Source organism: Solanum verrucosum, unplaced genomic scaffold (genome assembly GCF_900185275.1).
Source record: "Solanum verrucosum unplaced genomic scaffold, falcon-dt-bn FXZP01000183.1, whole genome shotgun sequence".
NCBI classification, from domain to species: domain Eukaryota; kingdom Viridiplantae; phylum Streptophyta; class Magnoliopsida; order Solanales; family Solanaceae; genus Solanum; species Solanum verrucosum.
Window position 1 is genome coordinate 1,920,547 of NW_026020430.1, and position 22,070 is coordinate 1,942,616.

The following is a 22,070-nucleotide window of genomic DNA, read 5'->3' on the forward strand; positions in this document are numbered from 1 at the left end:
ATTTGACTAGCAATAATTGTGCCTGGAGACCCTTCATGAAATTCCTGGCACTACCACGGATTATGATCCATTAAATCACCATTTAAAAGGCAACATGATTCATAGAACCTACCTCAACAATTTTAGTATTGAGGTTCAATTGATTGATGATAGAGTTGTTCCACCGACAACCTCGTAAATATACATTGAATAGATCTTCTTTTTGTTGTTGTTTCAGCTTTGTCCAATGTACTCCTATAATATTGTTAGTTAAGAGCCAAGGGAAATACTGTATCCAATTGGCGATTCCCAGTTAAGCCATTTGAGATTTAGGTTTCCATTTGGCTATGAGTAGATGGCTCTGCAGCATAATTTATAGCTAGCGCCATCATGTGTTTTGTGGGACTTGGCATATACTCTTGTAATTTGTTACAGTAACATGAATTCGGTATTCATTTTCATTTCATCCATAAGCTAGATCCTATGATTTGCTAGGAGCAAAAGAAAAGACAGTTGCTGCAGAAACCGCATGGGCAGTAAGTTTATACCGCGGCTGACAACAATATTGCAAGTGTAATCCTACAAAGTGAGGCATGTAGAGGTTGAGAGTATACACTGATGTAACCTTACATTAGAGGTAGAGAGTGGTTTCCAATAGACATTCAGCTCAAGGAAAACAATTCAAAGCAGTTTGGAAGAAGAAATAATGACAGTGAAGGAGCCAAGTCAAAACATTATAGAAAACATGACAAAACATTCTAAACAGTAAGTTAAACAAAATAAGAGATAAACAAAGTACAAGAAACAACAATAAATAGTTGAAGCGAAGCATAAGATACTTTATTGTTATGTAATGTAGCAATTAGCATCCAACCATAGGTCACTAGATTTTGACATCAAAGATTTTAATGTGTTCTTTCACTTGCATCATCAAAGGAAAGCCAAAATAATAAGAATCCAATCGAAGGGTGGCTCATAAATTGTCCACCAAAAGTTATACAACCAAAAGAATCTGTTTCACTCACCAAACCAACACCAACGTGCTGCTTCGGTACATGTTTAAACCTGCCTGCTCCCCTAATGTTAGAGAAAGAAATTCTATCAGTCAGGGCCCAGCCTAGCTAATGGATAGTTATTAGTATTTGCTTAATTCAACTCACAGTTCATGTAAGGATGTACGATTCTACCCACAGTGAAGCAAAGGAGTCATTCCTTCAATTTCCAAATGCTCACAGCACTGCATTCACCTGAAACAAAGCTGTCAATTGCAGGCGAACAGTATCAACTGTTTTTTTTTCTTTTTCCCTGTTTGATAAATTAGAACTGCAGTAGCACTAATGAACACCACATGAACGTAGGATCAGGAGAAACAGGGACAGAAATGTAACATCACATGGATGGTAGGACAACTAAAATACAAAGATTTAAGACTAGTAAGTTCTCAAAGAAGCCAAGAGTGAGTACATGATGTTCAACTTAAAGTACAATTTCCAGATAACAAAGAGAGCAAACGAGCTGCAGTTTGCCCAGTTACTCTGACACACTGTAGTAAAATGCTTCAACCAATGACACAATGCCGCTGAAGATTATCACCTTAAGAGATTGAAGAGGGGCAAATAAAATTGGCATAAAAGAAATAAAACTAATCATGGTCCATTTTCTAACTTTGATAAGGGATCAAAATTTAAATGAAAATGTTAAGTAGCGCAACCTGGACCAGTCAACTATGTCTTCTTAGCAAGATTTGAAGATTGAGAAGCTTTGACTGGGCCTGGAGCCCCATCAATTGCAATATTACCCACTCTAACTTCCATTGCCTCCCTTTCATCCTTCTCTCGGTTGTTCTTCGGACCATGGTTTTCAGTTGCTTCAGATAGAGAATTAGTCGAAGAAGTAAGATGTCGAGGGCCTCCAGTAATCCATGGATGACTAAGACATTGAGCTGCTGTCGGTCTTTTCTCAGGCACAAAGTCGAGCATAGGTATAAGGAAATCTGCCATCTCATTCGCATCTTGTTCGCATAAATCATACTTTTCCATGAGCACTTTACTGAGAGTCCAGAACCGCAAGCGCCTGATGTGCCTCAGTTCTCCATTTCGGTTAAAAAATTCTCTTGAATGGCGTCCACCTAAGGCAATCTGCAGGAATATTGATAATTAGATATATTGCGGGGTTATTTCAATCAGAATCAGCCTTTGGTTGCTTCTTGCCAGACATAGAAACACACCTTGCGTGGCATCGTCCCCAGAAGCTCCATCATGAGGGCCAAGTGATCCTGTCAACACCATTTAAGTGAACAATTAAGTAGGTGTTCGGACATTAAAAATGTGATATTTGAAAGAAAAAATGGAAAAAGTTATTTGGAAATTAAATTGTGTTTAGACATGCGTTTAACTTGAAAAAAAAAGAAGTAAATGTTATGCAAGTACAAACAACATCATTTACAAAACTGGTCAAAACCACTTTTTCAACCTTGAAACTCATCTCCAAATTTACTTTTAAAAAATCAGTCCAATGTATGATCAAAGACCTATTTGATTTATTTTTTAAAAAAAAGGAAAAAAATACATGTCCAAAATGAACCCTTAAATGAAGCATTAAAAACTAAAGAATTATTTAAAAAGTTTCTACAATGAAATCAGACGGAAGTTAATCTACCAATAAAGATAACATGGCATTAGAACATTGAATAGAAGCAAGCAATCTAGTATAGAATAGGGTCACACGAAAAGAAAACATGTTTATCAGAAAGACTTGGCAAGCTAGGGCCACTAAAAAGAATTCTTGCTTTCACTGAAAGTGAGTCAGATTTTTATAAGCAAGCTACAATGACGAACAATAAATTTTAGCAAAACCATTAAAGAGTAACAATAAATAATAGTCCCAAGTGACAAACAATTTGAGCATCCATGCAAAAACTGAAGGCAATGGATGGAGTGACCGAAGAAATTATTAACTCCCTTAGATCTTTAACAATGAGGATGGTGGTATGCCCCTAGCATCCACCCCACGCATGTAACATGGTTCTAAAGTTTATTTGATCATCTTTGAAGACTTAAATCTTTTATGGGGTTCCCACGACATTTTGTTTGCTAGGTTAAGTCAATATCTAAGAGATGCTATTGGAAATGTATAAAGACCTAAACTAGTTAATGGGACCCAAAAATCTAGCTGTTTGAGCGATCTTCGCTCTTTCTTCCTATACAATGGACAGCAAAAAACATTTTCATAGCTATCAATGCAAGAAGTACAGAACCTCAATCTTTTAGTTATAAAAGACATATGTCAAAAGGTGGGGGATGTGGACTCAGCCTATCTGAACATTTTTTAATCATAACAAGAAATCCTGCATGCTACTGAAACAAAGTGGGTGTGTAACATTTCTTCAATGAAGCAACATGTTTTTAGTTCCAAGATTCATCATTTTCTCACTTTGAATCTTGTTGGTGAACTTAAGGAATTGCCTAGAGTGTGCTTGCTTCTTTTACCTCACCAAAACCACAACACTGCTGACATAAGTTTCAAGAATCATCAAGCAAAAATAAAGCACTTTTGATATACCAATAGGCTTCCATGACATTAGAGTCCATCAAATTGGCACATCATGCTCATAACATACACATAATAATTAGCTTAAGCCACAAATAGATTTAAACACTAACCAAAGTCCTACCAAAGAAAATTGTTTGTGCATGTCAGAATGGAAATGGTGAAATGATCAAAAGTAAAGTTGTTGTACCTCATCTCTGTCATAATTGTCACCACTGTGAGGATCAAAAAGAACATCACCTGTGGTGAGCTCAAAACAAATGCAAGCAAGGGACCAAAGATCTGCTGAAGTAGAATACTTAGCGCCCAGTATAACCTCCGGACATCTATACTGTCTTGTCTGGATATCACTTGTAAATTGTTTATACGTCCAACATGCATTACCAAAGTCAACTAATTTGCACTTAAGGTCAACATCAGCCAATAGCTTCTGCCTATCAGACCGGCTGCCTCGTTTATGTCTCTGAATTCTTTGGCGCCCTTCCTTTGTTGAGACATCTCCACTGGCTTCAATACTAGTTTGTTCCTCAACTGAGTTCGCTTCAGGTTTTTCATCACAAGTAGAGTCTTCAGGACCAATAGTTTCATTATGTGGTTCAGTCTCCTCAGAAGCTTCCTTGTCGGCACACTTTTGAGCTACCCGCTTAGCCTTTTTTCGAATTTTCTTTTTCTGGTTCTTGGTCAGGTCACCATTTAAACTCTTCACAGCTTTAGAATCCCCAGATTCAGAGAGAATCTTACTTTTATTGGAAGGAAGAATGACAGGAGTCCCTGACTTTGTAGGATCTTTAGCTGGATCAATCATTGATAGAAGCAACACATTTTCTGGCTTTAAGTCTGTGTGTATGATGGAAAGTTTGCGATGTAAATAATCCAAACCCACCAAAACATGAAAGCATATTTCTTTAACTTTGTGGATAGGGAGCCCTCGGTAGTCTGAATACTTGATAAGTGTCAAAAGATTATCTCCCAAGTATTCAAATACCATACAAACATGCTGCCCATTAAGACCAGAATGCTTAAAGTGATCCAATAGCTTCACAACACACTTCTTATCATCTGGATCTCCCTCAGCAACCTGCTTTAATATTGCAATCTCATCCATTGCCGCTTCAGTATAATGCTGAGCACTCTTTTGAACTTTCAGAGCTACATATGTCTATTTCCGCACAAAAACATAAGCAGCAATTAGCTGAACAATCCATAAGCCTGACAAGTTAACAAAATTTAAGCATCTTTTCTCACGACCATACTCTAAAACTCACTATCTACCACTAGTTCACAGATGCAGAGTACGGAGGATGAAATTGCATCCTCTGAAAATTAGAATCAAAGCGAATGAGGGGAGCATCTTATTTGCACATGAATGTCCTCAAGATCCCATTTTCAAGAAAAGAGTAAAGCTATATAATGCAGGATTACAATAACAAAAATTAAGTTGGGACTAGCTATATAAATCCTCTAAATCCATTCCGCTCCATCTGAACCTATTTCCTTCCCGTAATCAGCATTTTTATCTTTTAAAACAAATAAGTAGCTCTCCAGAACTATAGATTCTCTAGCGACACACTTGTCAGTTGTCATTACACTGAAATATACATCTCTAAGTAAACTAAAAGAAGACTTTCGGCAATCACCAAAATGTGTAAAAGACCAAAAAATAAATCACGATAAGCAGAATTTACAAAGAAACCAGAAACGAGCTAAACAGGATTTACTGATAAATTATGAGTAATTAGAAGAACATAGAATAAAACTAACAGATTTTTGGATGTCCCAAGCGAGCCAAACAGTTGAGAAATGGCCCCAACCGAGCTTGCTCTGCACAACGTATCGTCCGAGTTTGAATGTATCTCCGATTCGTACAGCGTGGTATCCTCCGCGCTTGTAGTCTTCCGTTCCTTCGTCCTCCGATGTGTAGTCACTCGTCTCACTTCCATCGCCGCCGTTCCTCTCCTCTTCTTCGGCCATCGACCGATCCAATATCACAGAGATCGAACACACAAATACTGGAGCGGATGTCAGTGATAATGGAAGAAAATCAACCCACTGTGAGAGAAGAGAAGGCCCTGCAAATAAGACAGGGAGACGGGAGGGAAGATTTTTATTTTATTTTTTCAAGGAAGAAGAAGTAGGGTTTCTAATGTTATTTGAGTGGAGAGGGAAAATGACTCAAATTAGTTTTTATTTTTGTTATTCCTAGTTCATTCGTACTTCATTATTATTTTTAAAATATTTATTATAATAAAGAGAATTTTTAAAAAATATTTATTTAACATTAACTATTTATTTTTCCTCTCCAAGATGTGCACTATATACTTTTAGTTTTCCTCATCATAGTTTCATCTTTAACCATTTTGATAGTTGGTGGTTGGAGTACAGTATCAATCTAATCAACTTGTCAAAATTGAGATTGAAAGAATCGATTATTTCTAATGAGATTACTTTGTGTATTATTATTTGAAGCACACATTTTTCTGAAGAGCAGTTTTTTTTTTTTATCACTTAAAGAATTGTCTGATATGAAAGTTTCATGCATGATTTTTGAATGAGACAAAAAAGTGACGACCGTACTCATGAAATTGTTTCATTCGATAGCTTTTAATACTACTCACACACCACATACGTATATTGCATATGTATAAGTATTTCCTTTATGCATGGCTCATATTAAACAGAAAAAACGTGAAGCGAAGCTGTAGAAAGACATTTAATAATTTCTGATATTTCTCATATGAGGCTAAATTGTTATCAAAGGCAAAAGCTAAGTGGGTTCATGGGTTCGTGCAAATTCAATAATTTTTTTCGTAGATCTTGTATTTTTATTAGAAAATTAAATAAATACATATGTATATTAACCTGTGAATCCCCAATCAAACCGATTGACGGTTCAGTGGTAAGGAATAGGCCGTGTAAATGCTTTTCATGCTATTTTTCTCTTATGTCCCACAATTTAGAACCTCAAACTCCTAATTCTGATTTTGCATCTGATTGTTATGCATCATTATAAAAATTAATAATGGACACAATTGTTATGCATCATTAAAAAAGTTAATAGATGCCAAACCACAATATCTTCTTGCTACACATCCAGTTCTCTTTAATACTTCTATGCCAATTTGCCATCTTGCATAAGATTGTATGTAAATAATGTCAACTTGTTGTCACGATTCTTTTGGTAAGTCCATCTAAATTATATTTACTTTGTCATTTTTTTTCAAATGATATCTCCTGTCTTTTGCATGGGTGCATATTTTTATTTTGGTGAAAATATATTTTAAGTGAAATATATGATTGAAGAATAACAAAAATGATAATGCGTAATTGCAAAATAAATGATCCATGCATGTGATGTGCGCTGTGGAGATCTGTGTAACAAACAAACTTCAATGTAATCAAGATACTATTTCCTAGATGAATGTTTCTTTTCTACCAAACAAATACAGTTCATTTGGGGTTACGTATATATTGTATTTGTCTTATATTAGTTGATCATTATATTAAAATATTTATTTTATATTAATTGATCATTTTACTAAATCAACAAAGCATTAATTGCTGTAAAAAAATTCATTTATTACCCTTGTAATTATTTCTTTTAAAATATTCATGTTTGTTTGTAAAATTCAAAAAAAAAAAATTAAAGGATAAATTATTAAAATTACCTTCTTATTTATAATTTCGCAAGCATTGTACAAAATGAAAAGTGATCAATAATATGAAACCGAAGGAATACTAACTAATTTTTCCAATTTAGTGGACAAGTGCACAAAATACAAATACCAGGGACGCGGATATATGGAATCACATTATATTCATGATTAGTCAACCTCCAATCTTGCTATGATGGCCATCAACGAACAGGTCAAAGATAGGGGTTGACGAGCTTCTAAGATAACAAGCTTTCGAAAAAAATGGTGTGCGTACATACATTTTAGATGAATTTTATATCAAATAAAAGGGAAAAGTAAAGAACTTTATAAAGTATAACATTAATTTGTGTATTTAGACTTTGGGTTGTGACATTTTTCATATTAGGTCGTCCCAGCAACAATGTAGTGGTTAAGATGCCGTAAATTTAATGCTATATATATAAAAAAAAAAAATTGCCAAATTTTAGCGGTAGGTATAGCTATATGCATGCTTGAAAAGGAAAAATTCAACGTTAACATATTCATTAAAATTCCACAAGTATAATTTGAAGAGGATAGAGTATACGTAGACCTTATTCTTATCTCGTAGAAATAAAGAGATTATTTCGATAAACCCTCAGCTTAAATAAAACATATCAAAGCAGACAACAGTATGGAGATGAAAGTAATAACAAAACAATGAAATAAAGTGAAATAAAGAGCAATGTGTACCCATCGAAAAACAACAACGAAATAATAGGAGAACTGAACCATAAAAACTACAAGGGTTAACTAAAATCATAGAACAAGAAACTAGGAAAATAGTACTAATACTATTGATAAAGGTAGGTACGTACAAGCTAAGTACGACCACCAAGTATATTCCTCAAAATAAGCGAGCAATAGCTCAATTATCAACTAACATTTTATCTTAATTTACGACCTTCAAATCCTCCTATATTGTCATATCATCGATTAGATCAAAATATAATACACCACACCATGTCTAATCACTTGCCCCCATACTTCTTGTAATTGGTACTTTTAAAATGACTTTCAAACGTTTTTTAAATTCTCGCGTGTTATAAGATGAATTGTTTTCTATTTCATGATATATTTTTCGTCTTCCACATGAATTATGAAAAAAAGTTAAATAGAATGATGTATGAGATGAGGTGTTTACTCATATTTCTAAGCTTATCCATTGATCAAATTTGCCTAAAATTCAGGAGCGATATATACATTATAGGTAATGCTAAATGGCCAGTAAATTTAATCAGAATTTGATCAATAAAAAATCTATAATATTTTTTTTATTTTAAAATAACTGATCTTTTTTCCATTTTTTAATTAAAAGGTATTAAAGTTTAAAAAGTAAAAATATTTTAAAAGGTAAAATAACATAGATAAAATATCATTCTGACCTTTTTACCATTCTGGCCAAAAGGATTTTTTTCATATATATAAATAGAGAACTTGAAATTTCAACTAACTAACATGTGATTATCCAACTACATCCCAACAAATCCTATTATTTGCCTAGCCAGATCTCAGTATAAATTCAAACAAAATAAGGCAAGAACAATAAAATACTATGGCAATAGATTATTGAAGAGCATCTTGAAGTAGTTAGAACCGTACCAAATTCTTAATTCCCCCGGCTATAAACTTTTGTTTATGAACCATGGTATCGGAGCCAGCTTTCACGCAACTATACTTGCCACCTCCCATCAGGGACCGGTAACTCTATTACCCAAAATTAGGATAAATGAGAAGAATACCTAGTAATTTTTGTTTTCGCTAAGTTTTAAACTTGAAACCTTAGGGTCAATCTCAATCACTTTATTGATTACTAGGCTACACCCTTAAATGCTCCCGGCTATAAACTTTATTGCACCAATAATGTCAAATTATTAACAGATAAAAGAGAACTGAATAAATCTTAAATTTAGGATAACTTATTTAAGCCATGCCATATTATAAATCTTAATTAAATTTGCTAGTAGCTAGCCGACTACTCCAATAATCCTTATGTTGAATTAATTAATCACTTTATTAGCATAGTTGACTGCGCATGTTCCATAGTTAAATCACAATTAAAGTTTTAAACAATAATTAGATTAAAACCATCGTCGACCACAATGTATGTGGACATGTAATTAAAAAATCTAATGGACCGACAGAAATTATTCTCTAGAAAATAGATAATACCTTCATTTCCTCATTTTAGGCAAGCAGATTAAATGAGGTAGTACAAATCATGATAGATTATTAAGGGTGTGTTCAGTACAAAAGAAGATGATGCAATTTTTTAAAAAAAAATTTCATGTTCGATTGATGAGATAAATTAGAAAATATATAGTACAGTACTCTTTGAGCAAAGGAATTAGTTACCATGGCATAACACGTTAATTAGTTTTTCCATGAAACGTGCCATACCTGCTCGTTTTAATTATTGAATTCACAAATTAAATGATTATATATATTATATAAATTATCTACTCTAAATATGATATATAAATAAAAATTATTGAGTTCAATTAAATTCGTAGCTATTATTATGTACAGCTCTGTCCATATTAGCTTAACCATCCACTAATTAATTAGGTTGACAACAATATTCGTAACAGTACCAAGGCGCCATCCAGTATAACGTGGAACAGGACCACAGGGTCCAATTGTCAAAGAATAGGTATATAAATTTATTTTACTATTATATACGTGACAAGCTTCAACTTTACCAAATCATTAATTGATGAATTATCTCCTTAATTCAAATAATATAAAAGGACAAAGAAGTAGTTAGGGGACAGAAAAAAACAACAGTGATACAGTAAAACATAAATAGAGATGGGCTTATTTTGGGGTGTGGAGATACGAAAAAGAGAAATTTCCGTCTTTATTTTCCGTGTTTAGTATTCATATTGAAGTTCGATAAAATTTTGCATCTAGTTAAGATTTAAAAATGAAGTACTCCATATATCCACAATTACTTGTTCACTTTTTCTTTTTTAATTGTCTCTAATTACTTGTCCATTTTGACAAATCAAGAAAAGATAATAAAAATTTATCTATTATACTCTCAATTAATTACTTTGAAAAAGGTAGAATTTCTTGAAAAATCTTAAATTTTTAATTCATTTAGTTCATAATTAATAGAGATAAAATGGTAAACATTATGTCAAATCATTATTTTCTTAATAGGTATATTAATTCAAAAGTGGACAAGTAGTCATGGACCAAGGGAGGGAGTAGTATTTAACATTTCACCGCAGTCTTTGTTGTTGGTATGAATAGATATGTTAGTTACAAAAAATGAACTACGTCTGCCTGTCTTTTTTTTAAAAAAAAAAAAGTTGGCATAGAAGTTAAATTTATCTTTTTAAGCCGAAAATAACCTCTCGATCGACTCTAAGTAGTCGCACGGGTGTTCAAACAAATTAGATATTGATTCAATAGCAGTTTAGGAGTTTCAAAATTCACCATAAGGTTTCAAGTTCAGTTCGTATGTTAAAATTCGTTGGAAGAGATCCAATAGGGATAGCTAGTTCTATTATTCAACAAAATATATATATATAGAAATATTTCCCATCCTCCCTTGCGCTTAGCAATGAGGAAGAGTAAAAGATTAAAATTTAAAAACATAAAATGGAATTAGCAAATGAATTTTCATATCATCACATAGTTTAGGATTAATATCATTGAAGTAATTAATTCTCAAGCAAGTCTAAAGAATAGCAAATTTTCTTGAAGGTGGGCAAGTTGTCTTGAAACAATGGAATGAAAGCATCAATGCTTCCATCTCCAATGAATGATGGTAGAAGAAACATCATGCCTTCTGTTGGGAAATATGAAGGCATGAACATGTACGGACACCCCGTTCCAAAATCTAAGTCGTAGAATGGAAACCTTAACCAACTATCAACTTCGAGATTAGGACATAATATGTGCTTGCTCATGTCTGCTGTTGGTATGAGATCTTCTTCTTTGTGATTAGCAAAGTCTATGAACGATCTGAAATAGTTGTTGTTTACTTTTGTAACCGCGTCATGAATGAGCTTTGTTGCATAAGGAAGAGGCTCTCTTAGAAGATCCTTCACTTTTGATGTTGGAAATGCCCAAAGTACTAAGTTCCCAAAGTACTCATTAGGTACTCTGGGGTTCAACCTCATTCTACCATTGACTGAGATTCTTATATGAGTTGTCTCAAAGCCACTTAGGCCTCGCGCTTTAGTGATGGCCCTCCATAAATGTGCAACAAGGCTCTCAAATGTGCTATAAGGTTTATTATTGTTGTTGTTGTTGTTATTCATCGAAGAGGCTTTTGCCTTGAGTTTCGCTAGAAACTCAACGGTGAAATGGACTTTGTGCACCACTATATCTTCCGTTACATGATGAGTACTTTCATTGAGTGAATTTTCCTTTTTAACTGATTTTGACATAAACTCGGTCCCCTTATGCTCATACTCGATGAGAGGAGGGTTTCGAGGGTTGAAAATTGTACGATCATGTAAAGGAAGTGGATTAATGCCAAGCCCTCGACAGGCTTGACCCCATGCAACTAAAAAGTTGCTAGTGGAATGGCCATCAGCCACAGTATGGTGGGCGGTGAACCCGACCACCAACGAGCCACAAGTAAACCTCGTGACTTGAACTTGCACCAACTCGACCACATTGTTCAAGCTAGGATGTAAGTTAAGCAAAGAAGCTGAAGGCTTAAAGGGCATAACTTTATCAAGAGTGCTATCGGCTGATGCCTCAACGAATCGAACACCCTCATCGTTGAGCAAGATTACTGGATTATCATGTTCGTCTTTACCTAATCTCCCTGCCCACTCCCTGTAAATCGCTAGGGCCTTTTGAAGCCCCAATTGAATCGCCGCGTTTGGTGGAGTGGGAGGGCGATAGGCATAGATGATAGCAATTTGGGCTTCATAAGTGACCTTATCAAAGACACTAAGGGGAATATAGGTTCTAGTAGAAGGAGGGATAATGTTGTCTTCATAGAAAGGCTTAATGAGTTTTGAACTTTCTGTTTTGACCTTCATGGTTTTCTCTAATTCTTTGATTTTGGATAAGTAGATAGAGAGAATTAGAAGAGAAGAATGGCTAAGCTCGAGTTATGATAATGGCATGACTTTGGGTTTATATAAGTATATAATCATTGAAAAAACAGTCCTATAATATAATTGGTTAGTTAGACGTGTTTTTATGTTATAGAGAAGAATGAAGAATATTAAAAATTGGCAACAGAAACTAGTGGAAGAAAGAAGAATATTAAAACTCCCGCTATGTGCAGGGTTCGGAAAGGGTTCGACCACAAGGTCCTAGCATTTTTGTCAGAGACCATTTTCAAGGCTTGAACCCATAACCTTATGATTACATGACAGGAACTAGTAGAAGATAAAAAAATAAAAAAGACAAAGGAGGAAATTAAATAGTGGACCTATATTATATCATTCAATTAGTGTGGAAGTGCTTAAATCTTAATTAGTTCTTAGTCAGCTAGTTGATTAGTAGCTCTTGAAGATGCTGCATAGACAACTAAAATATTACTCATATTATTTATATTAATTTGTGAATTAGGGCTGACTTTCTTCATTAGTGTGGTGTTAATTTTTGATAATTGAATTACAACCTTGTGACTGAGTTCAGTACTGATAGTCATGTGATACCAACAACCTTCTTGTTAAATGTACAACTCATTGACAACTTCGAATTGTTTTTTTCGTACTTAAATCCATCTTTTATTGTATTCCCTCCTAAAAAGACCAGGTCTTTTTTACTATTCTGTTTTTTTACCAAAAGAAAAAAATTAAAAAATATGCCTAAAATAAAAAAATTCGACCTTAACGAATCGATAAGATAGTGTGAATCCTCAATTATTAACGAGTGTTGACTTACAATGCATTGAACAAAATATTCATCTTTAAAAATGTTAGGTAATGAGGTGCCCCGTGCCCGCAGTAAAAGTTATTCTAAATTATTACTCTATCTCCTAATTTATGTATTAACTTTAACTTGATAAGATTTGTTTTGAAAAAAAAGAAGACATTTTTTGTATATTTATAGTCTACAACAAACATTAGATATGTATTTGATTATAAATTATTTCAAAGCTTTAATAGGAATTTGAAAGTTGAGTAATTATTAATAATAATAGAAAAGTGTCATTCTTTTTTAAATGAACTAAAAATCAAGCATGCCACGTAGATTGAAATGAAAGTAATAATATGTATACTCACATAATGAGCCCTACCAAACTAATCATATTCAACAAAAGTTGTTATTAATTGAATTTCGAAACGAACTATTAAATATTTGATGAGGAAAAAAAGAACTCTATCATCGTGTTATGATGGACATCTAAACGTGTGTGATCGGCATATAGTCGATAATTACAGCTATGTTATAAAAGGTAACATGTGTTACCTTTACTTCTTAAAATTTCCTTGAAATGAGCCACCTCAAATAGCTAGGAATATACAGTAAATTCTCCTTTTATAACGCAGGAAGAAAAATATTTTTCAATTTTCTTATGTTTGACTAGTTTATTTATTTTGAAAAAATATTTTTCTCAAATTTTAAAAAAATAATTTATTTTTCAGAGAAAAAAATATTTTCCAAAACTCTTTTCGGAGCTCACCCCTCAATTTTTCATTCTAACTCAAGTCTACCAGTCCAAATACTAATCCAAAATTCTGACTCTTAATTCTCGAGACCCAACTGACAACTTTTTATCGGTTTCTTAATGGCAGCTAATATGGTAACGAAAGAAGAGTTGCCAGATGCCCATATCCTAAAATAATTCATTAAGGCAACAATATTAAATTAAGAAAAATGAGATTTTATTTTCACCTATTCGAATACTTTAACTAACTTTGTAAGAGCACACTAAAGAATTTTCAATGCCATTTTGCACTTACACGGATTATAACAATGATGACAATTTTTTAATCTCTTCTTTACAAAATCTATGAAAATGACTTAGATCTTAATTAGATGAACTATCTTGGCAATGTTGACATGATCACACTTAAAAAATATTGTTTAATTTGTATAGTATAGCTAAGTTTTGCCAAATTACTTTCTCTTGGCCAATTCTACTGGTGAAATTTGAAAAGAGTGAAAGGTGTACAAATCTTATTTCTTTTTTGGAGATGATAAAATTATTTTCGAAAGACATCCAACAAACTTGAAAAACACATTCAGAACAATTAATATGTCATGCATATTAGTGTAAAATAAAACTCACAAAATCATATTTTTTTCATTATTATTTCTGAAAGATGATTTTTTTGCGATAAACTCTCTATTTTCTAATGAGTTTATTATATACATTTTGACAACTCAAAACATTCTTATTATTCGCATATATATTTCTTCATATTTTGAAAATACAATTAATATTTTGTCAAGAAATTTAAATAAACATTTTACTCTCATTTGGCTCTGCACCTAATACCAAAATATTTATATATTGTTAGTGTACATAACTTCTAAGTTCTTTTCTAATATTTTCTCTCCCCGTGACTTAATTCTTTCTCTCAATTTTCTTCCTTTCAAACTTCATTTAGTACACATCTACTTTGAATTTCTTGATTGATATCTTTGAGAATCGAAATCGCTAGGAGTCAAATTATTACCCCTAAAAGCAGCTGAATTAGGTGAAGACAATAAATACCTTAGTAGAAAACGTTACATTTGGCAGAATATATCTTTCACTTTAATTGGGTTGGATCGACTTTTAGACTTCTGGTACATGCGTACTGCTTGAATAAGACTTGTCCGTCTACTCCTAAGAATTAAATTGGCATATTCGAACTGGACTTCCTATCTAAACAACATAATAAAATTAAAAATGTTTACGTATCTTCGATCCACGTGTCACAATGTTAATAAAAGGACAGCAATTCTCTCTCTATATATATATATTGAAATTGATAAATGATTACTAATTGTAAAGCAGGTAAAATTAGTTACAAACTTTCGTACCTATAGCCTATAGGATTTGCTTTTATAGTAATATTTATTTTATAGTAGCACTTCATTTTGGTACCCCCAATATTCACATTATATTCATGCAATCTCACAATCTTAAAAGTAATTCAGGTGTATACCATTGAGCTTTGATAGAACTAGCAATCTCAAGTCAAATTGAAAAATATATTTTTTATGTGGGTTTTAAACACATGATTTTAATTAGTTGAAATTTCAAAATTGATACGAAGAAAAAAAAAGTGAGTATAAAGTAAGCGATCGATAGTGATCCTGCACCAGACATGTTGACAATGCATGGAAAAAATGGTGTGGTAGGTGTCATTGTTGTACGTATACTATGACTCTTTATCTAAAAAAATTTCAAGCAAATTAATGCACGTAATTTGTTTTTAAAGAAAAAAGGTGGTTAGCAAAGTCCTAATCTAGGCCACCCGTGATATAAATGGTCCATATAAAAATATGTAGTACTCGATGTGACAAAGAGTCTAGACGTGGCATTATATAAGAGACCAAAATCTTTTTCTTTTGATAAATGATAATGTGTATATATGTTACTTTGTTGGCCACAAAAAAAAAAGTATATATTATAACGCCTTGAAAAATTTATAACATACGTATCATGAACTTACATTGTAACAAGTATACTATCAAATCAAATTCCATAATACAATAGCAGAGTAGCGGACCTTAATTTAGCAAAGTGCATTGAATTTAATCTCAAAGGAGTGTTTGTGATCATGTTTGCGGTGGAGCACAAATTTATGAGATCAAAAGACTTTTAAGTTGACAAATATTCGAAAAAATAAAATGTGTATGGTATTCAGAAAATTTTACTATAAAAATAGGGGGGGGGGGGGGGGGGGGAGTAAAATGTGGTATAAGTAATTGTACACGTACGTTAACATGATACGCACATTTTAAGTTGCTCATATATAAATTAATTTAGTTTATTAAAGGATAATTTTGTAAAGTTTCTCGCAAATACTTCTACGTAGGATTGTTCACGTTTTAGATAAAAATCGATTCAAGTCGAAAAATTAAATCAAATTGTTTAAATAACTCGATTTTGATTTAGTTTGATTTTGATTTTGATTTTATTTTTAAAAAATAAAGAAATAACTGATTCGATAAATTATATACATATTTTATAATATATTACTATATATATTTTTTTATGAACAATTTAAAATGTCAAATATATGTTTTCATTTAAATTTAGTAAAAGGACCAACTCTATTTATAATTGTATATACATATTGGGTTAACCAATTATTGATAAAATAAGTTGGCAAACATGAAAACAATGATGCTTGTTGCTCAAAATGATTGGTGTTTCATAAGATTAAATAGCAATATGAAGTTAAATATAATTAATATTTTGATATAAAAATTATAAAATCCAGTTCTTTTGAAACGATCAATTGTTGACTTCTTTTCTCCTTCGAATGAAATGTTTTTTTTACTTTGATTTGTGAGTAACAACTGAACAATCAAAACAAACCAATAATTTCAATCAAATCGGTTAAATCAGTTGATTTCAATTTTTAAAATTTAATAATTACTTAAATTAATTTAATTTTAATTTTAATCTATAACCAATTCAAATTGACCGATAAACACCTTACTCCAAAGTGTGAGGCACATCAATGAAGGGACAAAGACGTGAGAAGCGGCGACATACAGAGTTACAGACCATAAAATAAACATAACATAATTAAAACAACTTGTATAAATTTTACAATTAGTACTTAAAAATTGTTCTTTTGCTAACCAATTAATAAACTCACATAATTCCAGCCCTTTTATTTATTTATTTATTTGCCGGTCTCCTACTTCCAACGCCATACGCACGTCACTTTTATTTATTTCGAGACATGTCATTTTTGATAAATTGTGATTATTTTCATAGGTAGATTATTTTTTTCGTTTCTCAACAATTCACGTGTTTATCTTACAAAAATCAAATTAATTGACATTCGACCAATATATTGAAATAAGAAATTTTTTAATTTATATATTTTTCATATACTTTTTGAATATTTAAATTTTAATTTAAAATATTGGAAAGAATAAGTCAGCAGTAGGTTTATTTCTGTATTGACTTTGATGTCTACTTGTTTTTTTATATATATATATATATATATATATAAGGAACTGTAATTATATTATTATGGTCAAAAAATTTAGGAGCTAGCAAGCACTATTCATTTATATACTTCAAATTGCTAATTTAATGTTTGACAATTGACATAAACAAATTTTGTCTTATTTTATAATGGAATTGTCACTACTTGCTTTTAAATCGATTTTTCCACATATAATTCCAGTTATTAAATAACTTTGACTAATTTTTGTTTATTTTTTGGTTGAAATAACTTTGATTGTCGAAGTTATAAAGAGTTACAACGTCTGGGGTTAATTAACAAGTAATCGCCTAATTTCAAATAAGACGTCGCATAAATAAAAGGTCATCTTCAATTTAAAATCCAAGCATTGCAATTTTTTATTTATATATATATAAATAAATATAATGTTTAAATCCCAAATAAATTAAACATATATCTCCGAAAGAGGCACTATCCAAAAAAGATAAGAAAGAGATTTTGATAGTATGTTTTGTATTTAATTATGTATGAAAATAGTATCAGCATATTTTATAATATTTTTATACATAATTACATACCTTTCTTTAGTGTAAATTTTTAAAGTATTTTCTCTTTAGGGTAGTTGGTGTTGGTGATGTAGATTGAGAAGCAAACCCTCATATCGAAAATTAAGTGTTCTCCAATAAATGTGTTAGCTATTTTTATATAGGATGATTTTACTTTTCAAAGCAAATAAACCGAACTTTTTTATTTCGAAAAAAATAGTGGGCAGTTACCAAGGTCTACTATTATAAGTTATCACCATGTTATATTGTTTATTTGTTTTAAGTTACATATTGAGCAAACTATTTTTTCTAATGAACAATTTCAATAGTACGAATTTATTTATTTTTTCATTGATATCTTTTCGATCAAATTCATCGCATTAAGCTTGTCTAATATTATTCATTGCTATTCTTTGAGTACGTATATGATAAATTTCATTTTAGTATATTAGATTGTAAAATATCGAATGCATAAATTATATTAAGCAAGCTTTGTGCGACGAGCTTGATCAAGAAAGAATACTGAAAAATTTAAGACTCCTTATTTTGAAGATGACATGCTCAATCTGTCATCCTCAAATGAACAAGCATCGTGTATAATAAGTATGTATTATTTACTATTTTCTTTTAAAAAGAAAAAAAAAAGTCCACATAAAATGTGAACAATTATCTAAATATTTACAGTCGCTATGGTCCTATAAGTCCATGGAACTTGGAAGGACAAAAATATGGGAGGCGGCATACAGATCATACTCCTACATAACAAACATAAATTTCAAAAAATAAAATAAAATTGGAACTTTGGACTTTCTATTCTACCACTAAAGTAACACATACAAGTAGTGGAACGAACAGGAGTTTTGAACTTTTAATTTAAGATTTTGATTCGCAAGAATTGTAGAATGATTTGTTCTTTAGCTGGTCTTATGTGGCACGACTTTATTAATCGGTTCGATAAATTTCAAACAATAGATAATTATACTTTAAAACACTCAATTCTCGGTGTGGTGTCACACACTATATTTTGTTTGTTTTAACATTTAATTTGTTGTAAGTAGTTTAGGAACGAAAATGCTGTGCCTCCTAACTTTAAATTTTCCATTTTCCTTTAATTGACTATTTCCCTATATGCATTTGAGAAATACTCGTGGATCATTATTTGGAGAAAATGCTATTCATATTAGAAATATCTCTGAGCTTACTTTGATGTGCACTGTTTTTCTATTAAGAATTCCTTAAACATTGTTTAAGTTTGCTCATTCTTATTTAGAGAAAAATTAAAGCTATACCGAAATGTAATTTCATTCCTAACAAAAACAGGGAAAATTTTGTAAATAGTCACTATAATAAACTTAATTAGGCTCCTTGGCTATAATTTGCATATTTACGGGTTGTATAGCTTACTCATTTGTATAGCTTACTCATTTGTATAATTCGCGGCTACGTTTATATAATTGAGTTATTTTCATCCGTGTTTATATAGGTATAATTGTGTTGTAGACTTTTGTACTTATATATTTTGTATAAGTAAAATATAGAAATATACAATTAATAACTATATACAGTTACGAATTTATACAAATATGGGTGCAACTGTAGATCTAAAATTGGATCTGTTTTTTCGGAGTAATACAAATTTCGGAATTATACAAATATGATAAAACTGGAAATAACGAATTTATACAAACACAAACATCTGAACTTTAAACAGTTATACAAATTACATTATACAAAAGTTATACAAATTTCGAAAGCTACACGTTTATACAATTCATAATAAGTTGGGTAGTAGGGTGATAAAATTAAGGGTAATTTATGGAAATCACGCTAGAAATTAAACTAATTACTTATATATACACTAGTTTGCAATATTATGAATCTTATTAGATTTTGATTCATCCAGATACATGTATCTCGGGATACACAAAATCAAAATTAGGTGTAATTTATTCTAGATACAATGCATTCAAATGGATTCGCATGTATCTGTGATACATAGACAAATAATCCCTCGCCTCTTTTTCATCTCCCACACCCTTGTCATATATATCTGGTATTCCAAATACATGTAAATCACACTAGATACATGTATATAGTGTGAATTTAGTGTGATTTATGTATATCTGAAATATAGAGACAAATCTCGCTCGCCTCCCTTAGGTTCTCGCTCACCTCTCTCCCTATTTCATTGTACTAGTAGCAAAAATATGTATCTGACTTGACTTGAAATCTGGTAAGAAATTATTAATTAGTGATATAAAATGTAATTGTCTCAAATTATATGGAGAATTAATAGATATGACAGAAATATTTGTGTAATTAGATAGTTTCTTCTAAATTGAACCCATGAAAAATATACTCCGTTCAATTCACTGAAGTTTTAGTTAATCATCAACTTGTCTACTTATTAGCTCAGTCTATTTCAATGAAAAAATAAATGGGTTGCTATACAATTCATATTGATTTATGCAATTTTGTTATCGAAACATATTCGAAAAATATATTTTTGAGGTATTAACATATACATACAATCCCTAGATAAAATCGACATTTTTAATCAAATATTTTATTTAAAAAATCAAACCTAAACGAGATTCACGTCATCTCCTTAAATCTTCCATTTTTTCCTCTTTCATTTCATTGTTGTCTCTGATCTCCAATTAAAGTTGTTCTGTCAAAATATATTCCATGTGAATATGGTAATGCATACTAATATCAGCTAAGATATGTTATATACATAATAATTCACATTGTATATTTGTATGTATACTAGCATAATATATCTCTAATGAATGAATTATATACATATTGATATAAATTAATATATACACATATTATTACAATTATACAGAAGACGAGTATGTATACATATTATTCCAGCTATACATACTAATAATATTTCTCATATTTTAAAAAAACTGTGTACTAAGGAAAAAATATGGGATACATTTTGATAGATTGTGAATTTGATTAATTGATAGGTTTTAACTTTTTATTTCAAATGTCGTAAAAGTTTGTCAAATTATTTCTTCAAATTGCAACAATACATTAGAGAAATATGATTATGAATGAAGATATTCATTAAGACAAAGTGAGAGTGACTTTCATGCTAGACAAGATGAGAGAGGTGAGATTGAGATGGTTCAGGCATATGAATAGTATTTGCACAAATGCCCTACTGAGGAGGTGAAAGAGATTAAAAGCGGTAGGTATAAGAAAAGGTAGACGTATGGCAAAAAAGTATCAAGGAGTTAACTAGACAAAACATAAAACACTTACAAGTTACCGAAGATATGATCTTAGATAAGAAGATACGAAGGTCGAGGATTAAAGTATAAGATTTATAAATAATCACATGTGATCTAGTTTCATTAATAAATATTGTTATTTCTACTCTCATATCATCGTATTCTTGTACTTTAATATTACATGTAATTCCATCGTTTCAATTATTTTAGTTCCAAACTTAACGGCGAATATTTTACCTTAATTCCGCGTGCCAATCAACTGGTAAAAGGTACAAGTCACAAAGGGGTGTCAAATGGGAGGGTTGAGTTGAAATTAGAGATATTCAAATGGATTGAAATAGAAATTGAGTTAGGTCATGATCCACCCAAGTTTACTTTGGACTCAAATGGGCTAAAAAAATGGTTGGATCACGACCCACCCAATTTGATCCGCTTAATCTCATTAATTTTAACAAATTGTAATTTAACTTTTATAACCACAATTTGAATTTCAATTCAAGAAAAAAATAATACAAATGGATAGATAAATTCCAAAAGCTATAAAATAGAAAATAAGTTGAGTTCAATTGAAGATTCTTTTAAAACAGGTTAAAGCTTGAACTCGTTGAATTTGAACTCAATTCAAATTATCTTGAGTCCAACCCACAAAATATTGGGCGGATTACCTATATTGTGCTCATTTTCAACACCCTAGTCACAACTAGAGTTGTCAAAAAGGGTCAGCCCAGCCCCAGCCGACCCAAACCTCACGAGCCAAAGAATTTGATGGGCTAGGACGGGCTGACCCTCCATTTGGAAGGGTCTGAAAATGCTCAACCTAATCCACCCCTAGAAGAACCGCGGGTTAGCACCTTTTTTTTCTTTATTCATTTTTTCTTTTCAAACTTAAAATTTTATGACATCAGGAAAATAAGAAGATTTTCAAATCAAATATGACAAACAATGATGTTGTTTCAATAATAGTAGCAAAAAATCCAGTGTGCTTAGCATGTAGGATACTATATACGCGAG

General features: G+C 31.5%; 2 protein-coding genes across 4 annotated transcripts; both read right to left on the reverse strand.

Annotated features, from left to right (window-relative positions):
• Window positions 1–904: 904 nt before the first annotated feature.
• LOC125808025 (uncharacterized) lies at window positions 905–5,671 on the reverse strand. 3 transcript variants are annotated; one of them, XM_049487795.1, is made up of 6 exons: window positions 5,290–5,671; window positions 3,719–4,687; window positions 2,207–2,254; window positions 1,691–2,117; window positions 1,140–1,216; window positions 905–1,056 (listed from the first exon to the last, which is right to left on the reverse strand). In XM_049487795.1, exons 1-4 carry the CDS (start codon window positions 5,497–5,499, stop codon window positions 1,704–1,706), a joined length of 1,641 nt encoding a protein of 546 aa, XP_049343752.1. In that variant the 5' UTR covers window positions 5,500–5,671; the 3' UTR covers window positions 905–1,056; window positions 1,140–1,216; window positions 1,691–1,703. The 3 variants fall into 3 exon arrangements, with proteins under 3 accessions (XP_049343752.1, XP_049343753.1, XP_049343754.1); XM_049487796.1 differs by having other exon boundaries at window positions 1,140–1,226; XM_049487797.1 differs by having other exon boundaries at window positions 3,719–4,737; window positions 5,290–5,497.
• Window positions 5,672–10,706: 5,035 nt separating this feature from the next.
• LOC125807967 (agmatine hydroxycinnamoyltransferase 1-like) lies at window positions 10,707–12,303 on the reverse strand. The gene has a single exon (XM_049487728.1). It carries the CDS (start codon window positions 12,206–12,208, stop codon window positions 10,871–10,873), a length of 1,338 nt encoding a protein of 445 aa, XP_049343685.1. The 5' UTR covers window positions 12,209–12,303; the 3' UTR covers window positions 10,707–10,870.
• Window positions 12,304–22,070: the final 9,767 nt, after the last annotated feature.